Source organism: Oreochromis niloticus, linkage group LG3 (genome assembly GCF_001858045.2).
Source record: "Oreochromis niloticus isolate F11D_XX linkage group LG3, O_niloticus_UMD_NMBU, whole genome shotgun sequence".
Lineage (NCBI taxonomy): Eukaryota > Metazoa > Chordata > Actinopteri > Cichliformes > Cichlidae > Oreochromis > Oreochromis niloticus.
In genome coordinates this window covers 851,908-867,132 of record NC_031967.2, presented here as the reverse complement: position 1 = coordinate 867,132, position 15,225 = coordinate 851,908, and the positions used below count along the sequence as shown (strand labels likewise).

Below are 15,225 nucleotides of genomic sequence, written 5' to 3'. Positions count from 1 at the left end.
AGTTATTAAAATTCCTGCTTTAAAGCTCAGCTGTTCCTAAATAAACTCTTAATTATATCAAACTGCATCTCCTTTAAATATTGGCCCAGAAAGACGTTTCTCTTCAATGGCCGCTAAAAGATAGCTTTGGTCACTGCAAAGCTTCCATCAGTTACTCTTCATGCACACGTCTGTGATTTAGTCTCACCCTGACAGACGATGCACAAAACCCCAAATCTGCACCACACTGCTTCTCCCTGCCACTACAATCACCTGCTTCATGTCTCACAGCGTCCGTGCATGTCAGCTGTAAAGTAGGTGTTAATTAATTGGCCACAAATACGTGAACAAAGCAATCCGAGCTGCTGCTCAGTCATTACAAATTGCAGGTGTTTTTGCTAAAAGAGCAGAGTTTCCTCTAAATGTGCTCCGTGTCTCCTGAGGTTTTATCAGGTGAATCTAACCGCATGCTCCCGTCTCATTTACGGTTTTCTTTGGGCTTTTTTTCGTCTCCCGACTTTATTTGCATTTTTCTCTTCTGCTTCCAATTCTAGTAGGGCCCACTCTGAGCCTGCTGGTAATTGGCCGGCCTTGAATGGACCCGGTGCATGTGCCTGTGTAATTGTTGGTTCCAGCTGGCATCTGATTTCCTCCCATTGTTATCTTTGTTTCCACAGCAGCCAAGAGCCTGCTGAATAAAAAACCGGATGGTGTCAAAGTAAGTACCGTCACACTTCAGGTTTATTTTACAGCTGACAGCAGGTAGTACTACACACCCCACTGACCCCCGTGGGTTTGCTCTCATGTGTTGATGTTTGAATACTGTCAACAAAATGGACACTAATAGAAGAAATGCATCCTTCCCACCAGGCGTCACACATATTTTCCAATAATGATTCCCTCGTCTGTGTGTGTGTGTGTGTGTGTGTGTGTGTGTGTGTGTGTGTGTACATGAAGATAAACTCTTTAGGTCCCTTTTATGACTTTTTGGCGTATGTGCGTCTGAGACAGCACAGTGGTTAGCACTATTGCCTCACAGCAAGAAGGTCCTGTGTTCAATTCCACCATCAGGCGGGTGGAGTTTGCATGTTCTCCTGGTGTATGTGCTGGTTCTTTCCGGGTACTCTGCCTTCCTCCAGCAGTCCAAAGGCATGCAGTTAGTGGGGTTAACTGGAAACTCTAAATTGTGAATGGTTGTCTGTGAGTATGTGTTAGCCCTGAGACAGACTGGTGACCTGTCCAGGTGTAGCTTGTACCTCTCGCCCTAAGACAGCCGGGATTGGCTCCAACTCCTGAGACTCTAGCATTGATGAAGATCAGTAGTATTTATGTCAACGTACATATATGGACAGTTGACCGTTTGCAGAGTCATCCTCCTTGTTTACTGCTGGTATGCTAGGTTATGCTGCTTTTCCCAGTATTATATTTGCTATTGGACTTGCAGGTTCTGTAGGTTTTGGTTCTGTGCATATAGTTGTATAGTAGATTGAACAAGATGGGCTTTGAGGTCATTTGCTTGCCTGGCAAACAGCATGTTTAGAAATCCCAGAGAAACTATTTTGTGTGTGTGCTCAATGATCAGAAAGAAAGAGGAAGAAAAGCTCTGCAGAGCTCCGGAGCATTGCTGTTGTTTGATTTGACAGTACTGTGAAATCTGCTGCATCATCTTTGAGGCTCATTAAATTTAGCTCTGGTTCTGGTTTTCCTTTCAAACACAGTCTAGCCTCTCAGAGTGACTCATGTGTTTCCGCTGGTGGTGGCGAGTTCCTGCCTGTGGTTGTCCGCTTGTCTTCATGACCTGTTAAAAACTTGTTGCTGGTTTTATGAATTTGACTTGTTGCATAATAGAATTATGTGAAAGGAAATGTTTTTGCATGGTTTGATTTACTACTTTGGACACAAATGCACATGCAGTGGATCGATGTGAGTTCACCTTTCACGATGAGACAAAGGTGATGTTTCCTGTGTTCATGCAGAAAAGGAAGACGGACAGTGCAGAACACGTGAGGGTATGTCTGCTGCTTTTTAGCCAGACCAGCTTTTGAAGTAGTCGTTGGCAATAGAAACCTCACTGTGTTTGGTCTCCACCACAGTCACAGTGGTGCTTGAGGCTGGGGAGGCTCTGCATGACTAAAGACAGAGAAACACTATAGTTTGGGTTTACTGGGTCAAAGTGGCATTATCATTGTTATTATAACAGTAAGAGATGCCTTTAAATCTGTGTTAAACATTTTATTCAGAAAAAGGTTTGAAACCTCAGAGCACTGTGTCTTCTGAAATACTAATAATCATCAGTGTTGACGTTTTTCCATCATGTACTATTCTTTCTAACTTTAACTCCAAGAAGTCCGAATCAAAAATAACATTTTAAAGCTTTTCTGTGTGAGGTCCACCTGCTCTGACCTGAGCTCATAACCACTGCGGCTGCTCTCCTGCATGTTTGATGACCAAATACCCACTTATGTACAGTCAAAGGTACAAAGTCTGTAGCTTTCTTCTTCTTCTGCATACAGCAGTGTTGAAGAGATTAATGCTCAGAGAAATGCTAGTTTCACGCTGAAAGTCCAGTAATCATTTTTTTTCTGTGTTGCATGGATCAGTGTAACAGATTCCACTTCCTGATCCATGTGGACTTTAAAACCAGGAGTTCCTCTGTCAGTATTAAAGTCATGTAGTTTGTCCCCAGCCCAGACTGAACCGCAGACACTGACACAGATGTGCAGATCTGGCTCTACAGCTTGACCCATAGATGCTGAATGTGTCCATAGTTGTGGTTTAGATTCTTTGAATCTCCTGATTTTCATGTCTACGTGGAGTTGATGTGATCACATATATTCCTTGTATAATTTTTTCGTTGTTTGGGTTTCTTAAAGTCGGCGTCTCCATGGTGTGTAAATGTAACACATGTTCCACATTTCTAAAACAAAAGCATTCAGAAGGAAAAGAACATGCTGATGTGACTGTGTGCTGTTCAGGCACAACTATAGATGCAGTTTAAAAGGAAATTAAACTGGCAATAATGCTATCTAAATATCTGAATCACACTACACTACATCAATAACTCTGTTATCTCTTCATCACTCCTTCTGTTAGTAGGCGGGGTATAGTAGGGCGTGAGTGAACAGGAAAACGTGTAACGGTTGGAGCGACACTTGGACAGAGTATCTCCAAAACTGCAGCTCTGGAGTGTTCCCAGTATACAGTGGTCAGTATCTACTAAAAACCAGTGGTGAACAGGGTCATGGGCAGCTAAGGGTCACGGATGCATGTGAGGAGCGAGGCTGGCCTGTGTGGCCCGGGGGCTCGGTCATCCATGATAGTTCCTCTTCCTGTTCCTTATCCCATCTGTCTTGAGTTGGTGCTCTTGGAGCAGCACAGGTGTACCCTTGTGCAGATCCTTCACAATCAGCCCTTATTTGTCCTGTCAGGTGATCAAGCAGCGCTGTCAGCTTCTTCAGCCTGCAGACGGGGCTCACGTCGGGTCCTGGTGACGTCCAGCTCTTCGTTCCAGACACGTGTCGTTGGATGTCTGCCTTTGTGATGCTGACTGGATCTTGTTCTCTGGTCTTATGTCCACCAGCCACTTGGTGTTTGTATTTTTCTCTTTTCATTTTCTCCCAGATGTTCTTCGAGTGTTCGAGCTGTGGTCTGTCTGCCTCTGATATGATTGCCTTGTAGCCAAGAGTACCATCTGGATATATCCTTAGAGGTCAGGCGTTGTCCTGGTCTCTGCTTGTCTGATATCTCTTTAGGCTTCATGACCAAACCTGTGAGCCTCTGGCAGTTTCTACAGCCTCAGTTATTGTTGTATTTCTTCTTCGTCTGATTGTTTTGTGAGAGACTTCACACCAGTGGCCTGTTGGGGTTGTGCTGTAAGGCGCTGGCAGTCCTCATCCTGTTCCTCCTTACACAAAGGAGCAGATATTGGTCCAGCTCTCCTAGAGTGACTGCCGTCTCCTGGGCTCTCCTACATTTCTGAGACTGTGATACAAGATACAGCAAACTTTCTGCCAGTGCATTTCTGAAACACCTGTGCAACCCCTGTATGGCCCAGGTATCGGACCATGCTACCAATAGTTACACTAACTCCAGCCAAATGCAAAACTAGTGGGGAGAAAAAGATAAAAGGGGAGGAAATGTCAGTGGGCTCTTCCTGTAAAGTCCCCTCAAGTGCACCTGTTGGTTTCATGAACACCAAAACAGCTGAAACTGATTAGCAACCCACACTGTGGCTCACCGGGTCAGATCAGGACGTCGAACGCATTTAAAAAGTGTTCCTTTTGATTCTTTTTAGCTCTGTGTGCGTGTGTGTGTGTGTGTGTGTGTGTGTGTGTGTGTGTGTGTGTGTGTGTGTGTGTGTGTGCGTGCGTGTGTTTATATAAAATCATTCACACAGTGATGTCTGTTAAAATCTCCTAACCTGCTGTAGCTTTAATCAAAGTAATCACAGCAACGGTTTGATGTATTGAATAATCAGCAGCAGGACCCGAGTCAGCACTGATACTGAGAATCTTTCTCCAGGAAAAACGATGCATTTTATCAGCTTTTTGTCTGACTGTCTGTGCTGCTGTCTGTGCTGCTGTCTGTGCTGCTGTCTGTGCTGCTGCTGTCTGTGCAGTTGTCTGTGCAGTTGTCTGTGCAGTTGTCTGTGCTGTTGTCTGTGCTGCTGTCTGTGCTGCTGCTGTCTGTGCTGCTGTCTGTGCTGCTGCTGTCTGTGCTGCTGTCTGTGCTGCTGTCTGTGCTGCTGTCTGTGCTGCTGTCTGTGCTGCTGTTGTCTGTGCTGCTGTCTGTGCTGCTGTCTGCGCTGCTGTCTGCGCTGTTGTCTGCGCTGTTGTCTGCGCTGCTGTCTGCGCTGCTGTCTGTGCTGCTGTCTGTGCTGTCTGCGCTGCTGTCTGCGCTGCTGTCTGTGCTGTTGTCTGCGCTGCTGTCTGTGCTGCTGCTGTCTGTGCTGTTGTCTGTGCTGCTGCTGTCTGCGCTGCTGTCTGCGCTGCTGTCTGCGCTGTTGTCTGTGCTGCTGCTGTCTGCGCTGCTGTCTGTGCTGTTGTCTGTGCTGCTGCTGTCTGTGCTGTCTGTCTGTGCTGCTGTCTGTCTGTGCTGCTGTCTGTGCTGTTGTCTGTGCTGCTGCTGTCTGTGCTGCTGTCTGTGCTGTCTGCGCTGCTGTCTGCGCTGTTGTCTGTGCTGCTGCTGTCTGTGCTGCTGTCTGCGCTGCTGTCTGTGCTGTTGTCTGTGCTGCTGCTGTCTGTGCTGCTGTCTGTCTGTGCTGCTGTCTGTGCTGCTGCTGTCTGTGCTGCTGTCTGTGCTGTCAGCCCAGCCAGTGAAGGGAAGACACATAGTTGAATAACCAGTGTCTTGCAGTAGACAAAGAGAGAGTACGACACTATTGTTGTAGCCTGGTTCATGCTGTGTGTCATTTTACTTTATTAAATTCTTGACAGCATCTGGGTCATACTTTCCTCTCCATGCTCTGTTCGCTGTCTAACTTTGAACTCTGGGGATCTAAACTCTTTGAATATTCCACGCTCTATTAACTCTTGTCCTAATAACATTTCTTGATCAGAGGTTTGATCAGAGGAAGTTTATTTGATGAGCCTCTTTGACCTCTGAACTGATGCTGAAACGTTCCCGATGGGGAGGCACATGTGACGGCGACTCCTGAGCACAATGTTCCACTTTTCCTTCCACAGCAGCTGCCTGAGGAGTGAATGTTTGGACACTAAGCCTTGTCACTTCTGCCCTGTTCCATCTACCTGCCTGTCTGTCCACTCTGTCTCTCCAGATCAACAACAAGGCCAATGTGGTCACCAGTCCTAAAGAGCCTGTCCCCACTCCTTCTCTGGTACACTGTCTGCCTGCCTTGCTGCCTGTGTTTGCATGACTCTGTCTCTAACTATAGATTTTTTCATTACTTCTGCTCTGTGTAATATTTTACTTTCTGTTGTCGATGGTCACTTTTGTTTTCTTGTTCTTTCCATTTGAAACGTCTTTATTGGTCGTGTAACATGAGGGTAGCTTTGTACATTGCTCCATTGCTGCACGTGGGCTACATTCTCCTTTGTTGTTGATGCCAGCTGTAATGGTACTGGGACCATTGCAAGCTGTGGCTAATACACTGTTGGTTGTTATTGCATTGAGACAATTAAGGTATGAAGATGGAGGAGTTCCTCGACCTACAAGCGTGTCTCACCGTAGAAGACAATTATTGTTTAAATGACGTTTTGCTGTTCTTGAGAAATCACATTTCTGGTCCACATGAGGTGTAACCACAGTTACTATGAGACACAAGCGTGATAGAGGCCGGCAGGTACAAAGGTTGCTGTTAGTAACACAGAAGGAAAAAAGATCAGATTCATAAAACCAGATTTATGAAACACACTAAAGTCAAATCACAAGTTATAGTTTTTTCTTCTTGCCCAGCTGGATGCCAGTATTCACACCAGGTTGGGCTTAGTTCACCTCCCTCATGAACTTAATATATACTCACCAGAAAGTCTGCTAGGTGCACCTCAGTAACTGCTCGCCAACACAGGCACCCAATCAGCAAGCTACTTGGAAGAAACCCACAATCTCCTGGCTTTACAGAGAATAGTACAAAAAGAGGAAGTATCCGGTGGGCGGTAGTTCTTTGGGCCAAAGACGTCTTTTCGGTGCCAGAGGAGAACGACCAAACTGCTTCGAGTTGATAAGAAAGCAACAGTAAGTCAAATAGATACTGATTATATCCAAGGTCTGCAGAAGAACATCCCTAAATACACAAAGTGTGGAACCTTGCCATAGATGGCTTCTGGTAATGCTGTGATGACATGGGGCCTGTTTTCTTTGGGCACTCTTTAAACAGCACAGCCAACCTGAGTGTCATTCAACCATGTCCCTCCATAACCATGATCTCGTGACTGCTGGTTCCAACTGGTTAATGTCCCATACTGAGATCAGCCCAGACCAGAGCACCACTGGGATGTGGTGCAGCTGCACGATGCTGTCGTGTCAGTCTGGACAAAAAGCTCCAAACCTTGTTGAATATATACCACAAAAGGTGTACCTAATAAAGTGTCTGGCCTAAGCAGAGGATAACATAAGTAGATTTTCTATAAAAAATAACCTCACGTGGACCTGAAATTGATCCCATCTTCAAGTCTAGAGAACAGTTATGAGGTATTTTATTTTGGGACCCGTTCATGTCGAGGCTGAACTTTAAGAACAATCTGATTGTGATCATCAGTTCATGAGGAAATAATTGCCTGATTAAAGCTGATGTTCTAATCAGGGTGTCCAGTTGAAGCAGAGTAATGTGACAGTACTTCCACTATTAAAAGATGCTGGAAACCATTGTGGAAGAGAGAATGAGCGATGATCTCCCAAACTTGAGTTTTTTCCTTTGGGTCAGTAGTTTAACCTGACAAACCCGTAACATGTGCTGGAATTACAGACGTGATTTATGATTAAAGCTCGTCTTTAAATAGATATCAGACTTTAGGGCTTTTTGTTTTTCCAAATGAACCCCAGGTTCATGAATGAGATGACATCAGTCACCAAATCCACATCCTTCTCTAAATGTTCCTAACTGAATCCTGCAAGTCTGCTAATGCAACAATGCAATTCACATGAATATTTCCAGGTTCTTGGAAATCCTTGCATGTATTTATTTTTAAACATGTGGGGTATTTGCACAGCATTCATAGCCGTACACTGCTTCTACCGTCAGCTGACAAATCCAATAACTGCACCAATATAATTGTGGGTGGGTCCCGTACCTCTGTCACAGTGACAGAGCTCACTCACAGCGTCACCCTCACCTGTGACAGGAGTTAGTCTGCCTCAGGTTAGCAGCTGCAGTGAGTTTTGCATGTGGAATTTATATACAGAGGGAAACCGTCCTGATCATGTGTCTTTTGTATCTTCTCTTTATAGAAGCACTTTTATAGTATTTGGTCAAGTTCCTGCCTTTTCTTTAAAGCCTTCAGTGAGCGTTCAGCTCTTTAACAACATATATTACACCACCATGTCTGTTTCTGTCAGTCGTTGTCATCCTGTCGGCAGCACTAAGTAGAACCATCTGTGGGTGTTGTTGCAGTGCAGAATCATCTCGTGTCTACAGTTGTAGTCACTGCTGTAGTCGTAGTTTTGTTTTCCCTAAATAGCAGCTGTTAAATCCCAACTTTCCTTCACTACTTTCACTTGAGTCCATTTTGCTGAATGCCTGTGTGCCAGTCTGACTAATCCTCCTGCTCTTGGTCCTCTCGAATCAGGAGCCTCAAACCACTGTTATCCACAACCCAGCTGATGGAAATAAGGTATACAGCTGATCACCTGCTGGTCTGAAGCTGTAGTTGCTGCTGCTGTTAGTCACCATGTAGACTAGAAGCTTAATGTTGCTTCTAATGATGGTGTTTGTGTGCCGTTGTTCTTATTCAACTTCATGCAAGAAAACAGTGGGCTTATAAATCTGTGAAATGTTGCACGTTATAAACTGTTGCATGTAATTATTTTGACGTAATCTTGGTTACTGTTACGAATATCATGTTTAATGTTCAAATTGTTCACAACATCGTGCTGAGATTGTAGCGGTGTTTGGAGAAGCATTGCCATCATCATGTGCTGTTACAGCGTGTGACCAAGGAGCTGTGCATGTTGTTGGCCACAGCAAAGAGACAACAGCATGGATACCAAAGCCGTCCTCAGCTCAATGCTTCTCAGTCCACTGTGTTGTGCAAACATATGGATCTACACCAACGTGTAAATCCATAAGATGACTTTGTAGCAAAAAATGCATGCTTGTATTATTTGCTTTGTGGAGTGAGGATATTGTGATAGCTCATATGGTATATGTGCATAGTCTGCTGTGTAGATGCATATGCAGGTGTAGGCGTGTTTCACTTGACCAAGGAATGCAACATATTAAAGGGATGAAGAGGATGCTGCTAAAGATAAAATTGCCTTAATGGAGACAAAATATTTCAGGAAACCCACTTTAATCACATTTAGATTAAGTGCCACTGTGAAACCTCAAAATGATAACACAAAACAACAGTTTGGTCCATGAAAGAAAAAAACTATTGAATATATGAAGTTTTAAAGGAAGAGATTTCAGCTTTCGTAAGACTTTAAAAAGGAAAAAAGGGGAAAAACCAACGTTGGTAATGAAGTGACCATGAAGAAAGTCTAAAGTCCTGACAAGGTCATCTTTTCTTGTCTCATCCGATTTTAAACTATCATTTTGAGCTACACAACACTGAGAAATGATTTCTAGATGCTGAGTTCTGAGCAAACCAAACTGATATCCCACCATGTCTTCATTGGCTTTGCCATCTGGTCACTGCTGAATATCTAACTCCAAGTTGCTTTGTAACAGGTGTTCAAGTAGGTGATGGTAAAATGCCTGCGAGTGAACATGGAGCATAGTGATGTCAGTGAAACTGGTTATACTGGTTATACTCAGGGTTCCTCTTGTTTGTCCTTCTGCAGGAGTCCAGCGAGAGTGCCAACACTACCATCGAGGATGAGGACGTGAGAGGTAGGAAGGTCCAGCATGATGTAAACTACCACCTTGTTAGCAGGCTGACACTGCACCAATCAAACTTTGTAAAGTTTTTCCATTAGTCAGTGAGTTCAATGTCACCATCCACACTCGGGTCTGAGTATGGCATGTCAAACACACAATGTGCCATCATCTAAAGAAACACGAGGACAGACGAGAAGCTAAATCTTTGTGATTTATCAGTAAGGACGGGAACTGATGAGATTCTATTATCAAAATCACTGCAGATTCAAATTTATCGATTCTCTTATTGATTCTTATTAATTCCACTTTGAGAGTCACCACCATCACTGAGCACCGTGTCAAAGACATGACATTGGTGCAAAGTGACTGCATGCTGTAGGTAAACTGTAGTTACAGGTTGTTTCTCTGTAAATGAGCCATGAGGACACACACAGCGTCTTTCTCTTGGTATTTAGAGAGTTTGCATGCTGTCTGTGCAGAGACTCACAAAGAGCCAAGGTGGTGTTAACAACTTGTTTGTGTCCTGCATGATTTGTGGATAAAAATAAATCAAATAAAACACACCAATGAGTTTCTTTGTATCTGGCTTCATAGACAGAGCTGGGTGTCATCTGCATAGCAGTGAAAATGTATGTTTTGTATGTGTTGTGTGTTCCCTACAGCAGTGACCTTTGGATACAACAGATTTCTCAATAATTTACAAACTTTGAACATTCAGATGTTTCATGCTGATGGGGTCGTTCATGTTGCATAACTCACATTGGTGCTCAGTAGCTTTCCTCTTAGCTTTCTGCTCATTCAGAGTCTTGGTTCAACTGAAACACTCTGGCTGCTGTGAGGCTGGAGCCTCTCCCAGGTTTTTGATTTCACTGGGGGAGTTTTTCTGATCTTTATTTTTCTTTTGATTTTTAATACGTTTAAAATACAATCAGCCTGTGTCTCTATATACAGTTGCCATGGGGACAGGTGTTATGTTTGTCTGCCTTAGCTAGCAATAGCATTACCTCAGCAGTGTTGTCTTTGCTACAGAGCAGGAACATTTAGGTGACCCGCTCACCTGCACACACCTGCCTGCTCAGCTCCAAAGAGTTGCCAGGTGATTTTATATTTTGATGCTGGAGGAGCATGCAGATGGAGAACCGTCAGTAATCTTGGATTTGATTTCCATCTGAACTAAACTTAGTGTTCGTCACCTCATTATGTCACATCCACATTCCATCAGTGCTGCCAGCCATGAGGAGACTGTTACACGTCCTTCTAACAGCTTTATTTTATGTGGTTTATCGGTGTGATGGTAACCATGTGCACCCTTCACCCAGAAGAACTTGTAATGATTGACGTCCTGTAGCCTCCATGGACTGTGATCTTCACAGATGACATTATAATTTGGAGAAAAGAGAAAAGAGCCTGGAGAGCCAGAGATATGCTCTGCACATGAGAGCAATGAAGGTCATTAGAAGACAGAATACACCCGTGTAAATGAAATCAGATGAAGATGCGTATAAATACCCGGGGCCAACACACGGTGAGCAAGAAGAACAGAGTGCAGGCAGGGTGGAGTGGGTGGATGATTGGTGATCTAAAGAGTGAAAGGGAAGGTGGTAGTGGCAAAACGACAGGAGGAGGAGCTGGAGGTGGCAGAGATGCTAAGATCTTATCACTGGGGGTGACCAGGACGAATAAGAAATGAGCATATCAGAGCGACAGCTGAGAGTGAGGGGTGGCAGACAGAGTTGGAGAGCCACAGCTGAGGTGGACATGTGCCGGAGAGGGATAGTGGACAAAACAGGGTGAATATGGAGTTGCAAGGCAAGAGGAGAGGAGGAGCACAGATGAGATTCAGGGATGTGGTAAAGCGTTGGATGCTGGGCACCGGGGTCGTCTTACTGCTGTTCATCGTTACTTCCATGAACATGTCTGTACACGCTCTGTCACTGTCATTTCCTGCATGCCTTTCATCGTCAGTATTCTTCATTTTTTGTTTTCCTTTCTCCATCTCATTCTCCTCTTCATTCCTCCTCCATCCTCTGATTTCTCCATCTCAGCACAGTCTCCCTGCCCCAGTCCGCAGATCTACCACCTTAAGCACTTAGACCCCTTTGCTTCTCACCTGCCTTCATCCAACTGCCTCTTACCCACGCCTTGCCTTTCGTGCTCTTTGTCATCATCGTCTTCTGCTTCGTCCTTCTCTTCTTCCGTCTCCTCCTGCTGGTACTCTCCCAGTGTTTGGCCCAGTGGTGAGGAGTGCTGCCAGTATATCCTGCGGGCACTGGCGGCTGCCTTCGTGCTCCTCTTCTTCACGTCGTCCTTTTTGATCTTTTTCACTGACCATCACACCATGTGTCACTGCGGCCCCTGTCAAACATGCTCAGAGGATCCTGGCCCCCAGAATGGTGTGCCTCTCAGCAACTGTGCCTCCATCGACTCCCAGTGTAAGTCGCACTCCTTAATGCCCGACGCTGTGCGCATCACCTGATTTTTGATAATAATAATATCTGAAAGTTAAATCAATGAAAATGCCAGATCAGCACTTTTCTCTCACGCTCTGTGTTAATGTTATGACAGCAGTGTTCCCACAGCCTCAGAGGAGTGTGTGTCCTTAGCTCTGCTGCTTATAGACGCTTGCTTCAACTCAGCTCCAACAGGTTCTTTAAAAACACAGAGCGAGCGATAGATGTTTGGTCACCAAGCTATTTAAGCATTCAACGGACCTGCAGCTGTGTGACAGCGCCACTCACTGGCCACACACTGTCATGACAACACGTAGTCCTTAGTTTTTGCTTTGGCAGTTTTTGGATTTGAGGTTTTGACTTTCATATTGCTTCATTTAAAATAAGGAGTTGTATCATTTTCTTTAGAAAGCCACTGAGTTTAGACTCAGATCCTTATTTTTCCCTGTCAACATTGTGACTGTTGATTTTCTTTCTTTCATGTTTTGTGCTTTATTCAGTGTTGTTGTTTTTGACCAAAGTCCTGCCAAAACCTGTTGTTTATTTTTTGATTATAGATCAAATGTGACTGATTACCTGTAAACAAATGTTGGATTTATTATTTTGCAAAATTCCAGAAAGAAAAGGCAAAAAAGGGGCATTTAGGTGATCGTGTGATATTAAAGACACTGACAGGGTACCTGTGTACTTCCTGTGTAGGGACCGCACATTTGCTGCATTTGTTAATAAAGTTAACAACAATAATAATGATAATAATGGTGAAAAACCACAGCAGGCCCCCTAAGCTGTGTTTTCTATTTTTGTTGTTGTTTTTTAATCATCAATATTAAATTAGACTTCTACATTTTCAGTTACAAGCCTTAGAAGTACATGGGAGTGGCTCAGCATCCTGACACCTGCCTCACCTCTAGCTGTGTCCAAGTACTTGCCAAATGTTGCCTTTAATTTTCTTTTTATTCAGTGAATTAAACCCATTTCCTTCATATTATTTTGGCTGCTGCCTTTACGAGTCATCACATCTCCGTCCATCTCACCCCGTCCCTAGCATCCGCCCGTGTCTCGCCAACACTCGGCGTGTTCTCCTTCACCACATCCTGAATCTTCTCCGTGGTGTGCCTCTGTTCCTCCTGCCTCCATGTTCACATTTCTAATCTTGTCCATGCTACAGTCTTATCACAACATCTTCAGCTCTGCCAGCTTCGCCTCTTTTCTTTTTGGTAATGTGATTATCTCCAAAGCGTACATGATAGCAGGTCTCACTTGCATCTTGTAAATCTCGCCTTTTCCTGCTCTCCTTCTGTCATAAATAGCCCCTGATAATCATCTCCACTGGCTTCACCCTGCCTGCACTCTACCTACTCTACCCCCACTCTTTGCAGCTTCAGCCTCATGGCACCTTAAACCCACCTGCCACCCCTGACTTCCTCATGCAGTACCGGTTCTTCTCTTGGCACGCTGTGATGTGCTTTCTATAGATGCACAGAGACACGTTGCAGCTCCTTCTGATCATCACCATCAGTGTTTTCAAATCAAACAGCACATTGTTAGTGCACAAGAAGCCATGCTGCTGCTCGCTGATCATCACCTCTCCTAACCGAGCTCCTAACTCTGTATCCTCACGGTTATCTCCCGTACTGACGAACTTATGAGTGATCAGAAATATTGGAAATGATCAGCACCAAACTGAACCCAACCCTGTGTACTTCAAGGGCCTGTAACTCCTTCTTTACATGATGGTGAAATATTGCATAGTTTCATTGCATGTTGCATGGATGGTTTTAATATCTATGCTATTTTATTAGGTAAGTGTTAGGTACCTTAATGAGGTACCAACAAGTGAAACAACAATGTTGTTCCACATGTGGCAGAGAGTCTGAGAAACTTCTCCAAGTTTAATATCCCACGACACTTGCACTAGCAACACCCTCAGAGGTACAGAAACAGGTTCATCAAAAACAATGAGCACCCAGATGTAAGGTGTTTCTGTGCGATCTGTGGAAGACTGTGGAATCGACACAGGAGTGACCAAACAGCCAATCCATAGCACAAAGTAAGGAACCCATCTCTTCACGGCAGGACGGACAGGAGAGAGGAGTGACACATGTCGACCTGGAACAGTCATCATCAGAGGTGGTGGCTTACAGCACCAACTGTCTGCCGTCTATAGCACAGTCCTGAAATCCCTGCATTGATGGATAAACGGAGCAAACATGAAAACGTCCCGACACATAAACCTGCCCTGACATGATCGCCTCAGAGATTATCTGGATTCCCATCAGCAGTTAGAACTTAGTGCTTCTGGATTGGAGGTGAAAATTGTTCGAAAGCACAACAGCAGCGTGTTATTAGTCGTGGGTTTGGTGTTTGATGGCCGGTTACTCACTCAGTGACATACACGCTGAGCTCCAAGCTCTGCTTGTCATTTAGGAGAAACATCGTTGGCAGATTTTAGTCTGACAAGAATAAACCTTGTTATAAAACTCTCGTTAGTGCACAGAAGAAAACTGGCTGTGAAACTGGTCATGCTGGAGTCTAACTGCCAGCTTGAGCCTGTCACAGCAGCAGCCAATGAGCAGGTGGAGTTGTGTTGAAGACGTGTTCTTTGGGTTATGTTGTGCAGTAACTTCAGATTCTTGTTACGTCTCTACTGTTTGACTTGATGGTGTTGTGTAACTCTCTTTCAGTAGTGCTTGCATGTAAAGCCACATCAGTACTTATTCTGTCCATTCATTGTTTCCTAGCTAACCTTCTTAGCACGAAAGGTAATGTTATCGAAGCTGACGACACTGACCTCCCAGCTTTTCCTCCATCTCCATGTAACATGGTGCTATTTAAGGTGGATCCCATGCTCATGCTGTGATGATGAATGTTGTCTTTGTGTCCCTGTTTTTGACCTTTAACTGTTTTCATTATATCAAAGCTGTCCCGATATCCCAAACTAAAGCCATGTGCCTCTGTCTCTCAGCTCGAAAGCAGGAGATCATCAAGGCCACCGAGCAGCTGATTGAGGCCATTAACAATGGAGACTTTGAAGCCTACACGTTAGTCAATCATTAAAATACTTGTCAGTAAACTCTCACATGTTCATATGTTTCCATAGAGCTAATGGATGTGTTTCCTGTGTTCTTTCAGGAAGATATGTGATCCTGGTCTCACATCCTTTGAACCTGAAGCTTTGGGTAACCTGGTGGAGGGCACAGACTTCCACCGCTTCTACTTTGAGAACGGTACAGTGTTCCTGCGGCACATGGGCTGATGAAGCATCGTAGCTGTCCAGGTTTAGGCTCATATTTCCTGTGG

At 44.5% G+C, this 15,225-nt stretch overlaps 2 protein-coding genes across 15 annotated transcripts in view; both read left to right on the top strand.

Moving 5' to 3' along the window:
* The window catches only part of LOC100695450 (calcium/calmodulin-dependent protein kinase type II delta 1 chain), a 96,272-nt gene that overhangs the window by 78,438 nt on the left and 2,609 nt on the right, over positions 1-15,225 (top strand). For 4 of the 14 annotated variants that reach the window (XM_013267229.3, XM_019348648.2, XM_019348649.2 and 1 more), the window contains 6 exons: positions 657-697; positions 5,756-5,815; positions 8,223-8,267; positions 9,439-9,487; positions 14,891-14,966; positions 15,058-15,152. In XM_013267229.3, coding sequence (XP_013122683.1) covers positions 657-697; positions 5,756-5,815; positions 8,223-8,267; positions 9,439-9,487; positions 14,891-14,966; positions 15,058-15,152 — 366 coding nt within the window. The remainder of the gene's footprint in view (positions 1-656; positions 698-5,755; positions 5,816-8,222; positions 8,268-9,438; positions 9,488-14,890; positions 14,967-15,057; positions 15,153-15,225) is intronic. The other 10 variants (XM_005465208.4, XM_019348655.2, XM_025899864.1 and 7 more) reach the window with 5 other exon arrangements.
* Positions 1-15,225, top strand: part of LOC112846512 (calcium/calmodulin-dependent protein kinase type II delta chain-like) — a 41,824-nt gene that overhangs the window by 25,758 nt on the left and 841 nt on the right. Inside the window, exons 12-17 of the mRNA XM_025906063.1 lie at positions 657-697; positions 5,756-5,815; positions 9,439-9,487; positions 11,521-11,907; positions 14,891-14,966; positions 15,058-15,152. Coding sequence (XP_025761848.1) covers positions 657-697; positions 5,756-5,815; positions 9,439-9,487; positions 11,521-11,907; positions 14,891-14,966; positions 15,058-15,152 — 708 coding nt within the window. The remainder of the gene's footprint in view (positions 1-656; positions 698-5,755; positions 5,816-9,438; positions 9,488-11,520; positions 11,908-14,890; positions 14,967-15,057; positions 15,153-15,225) is intronic.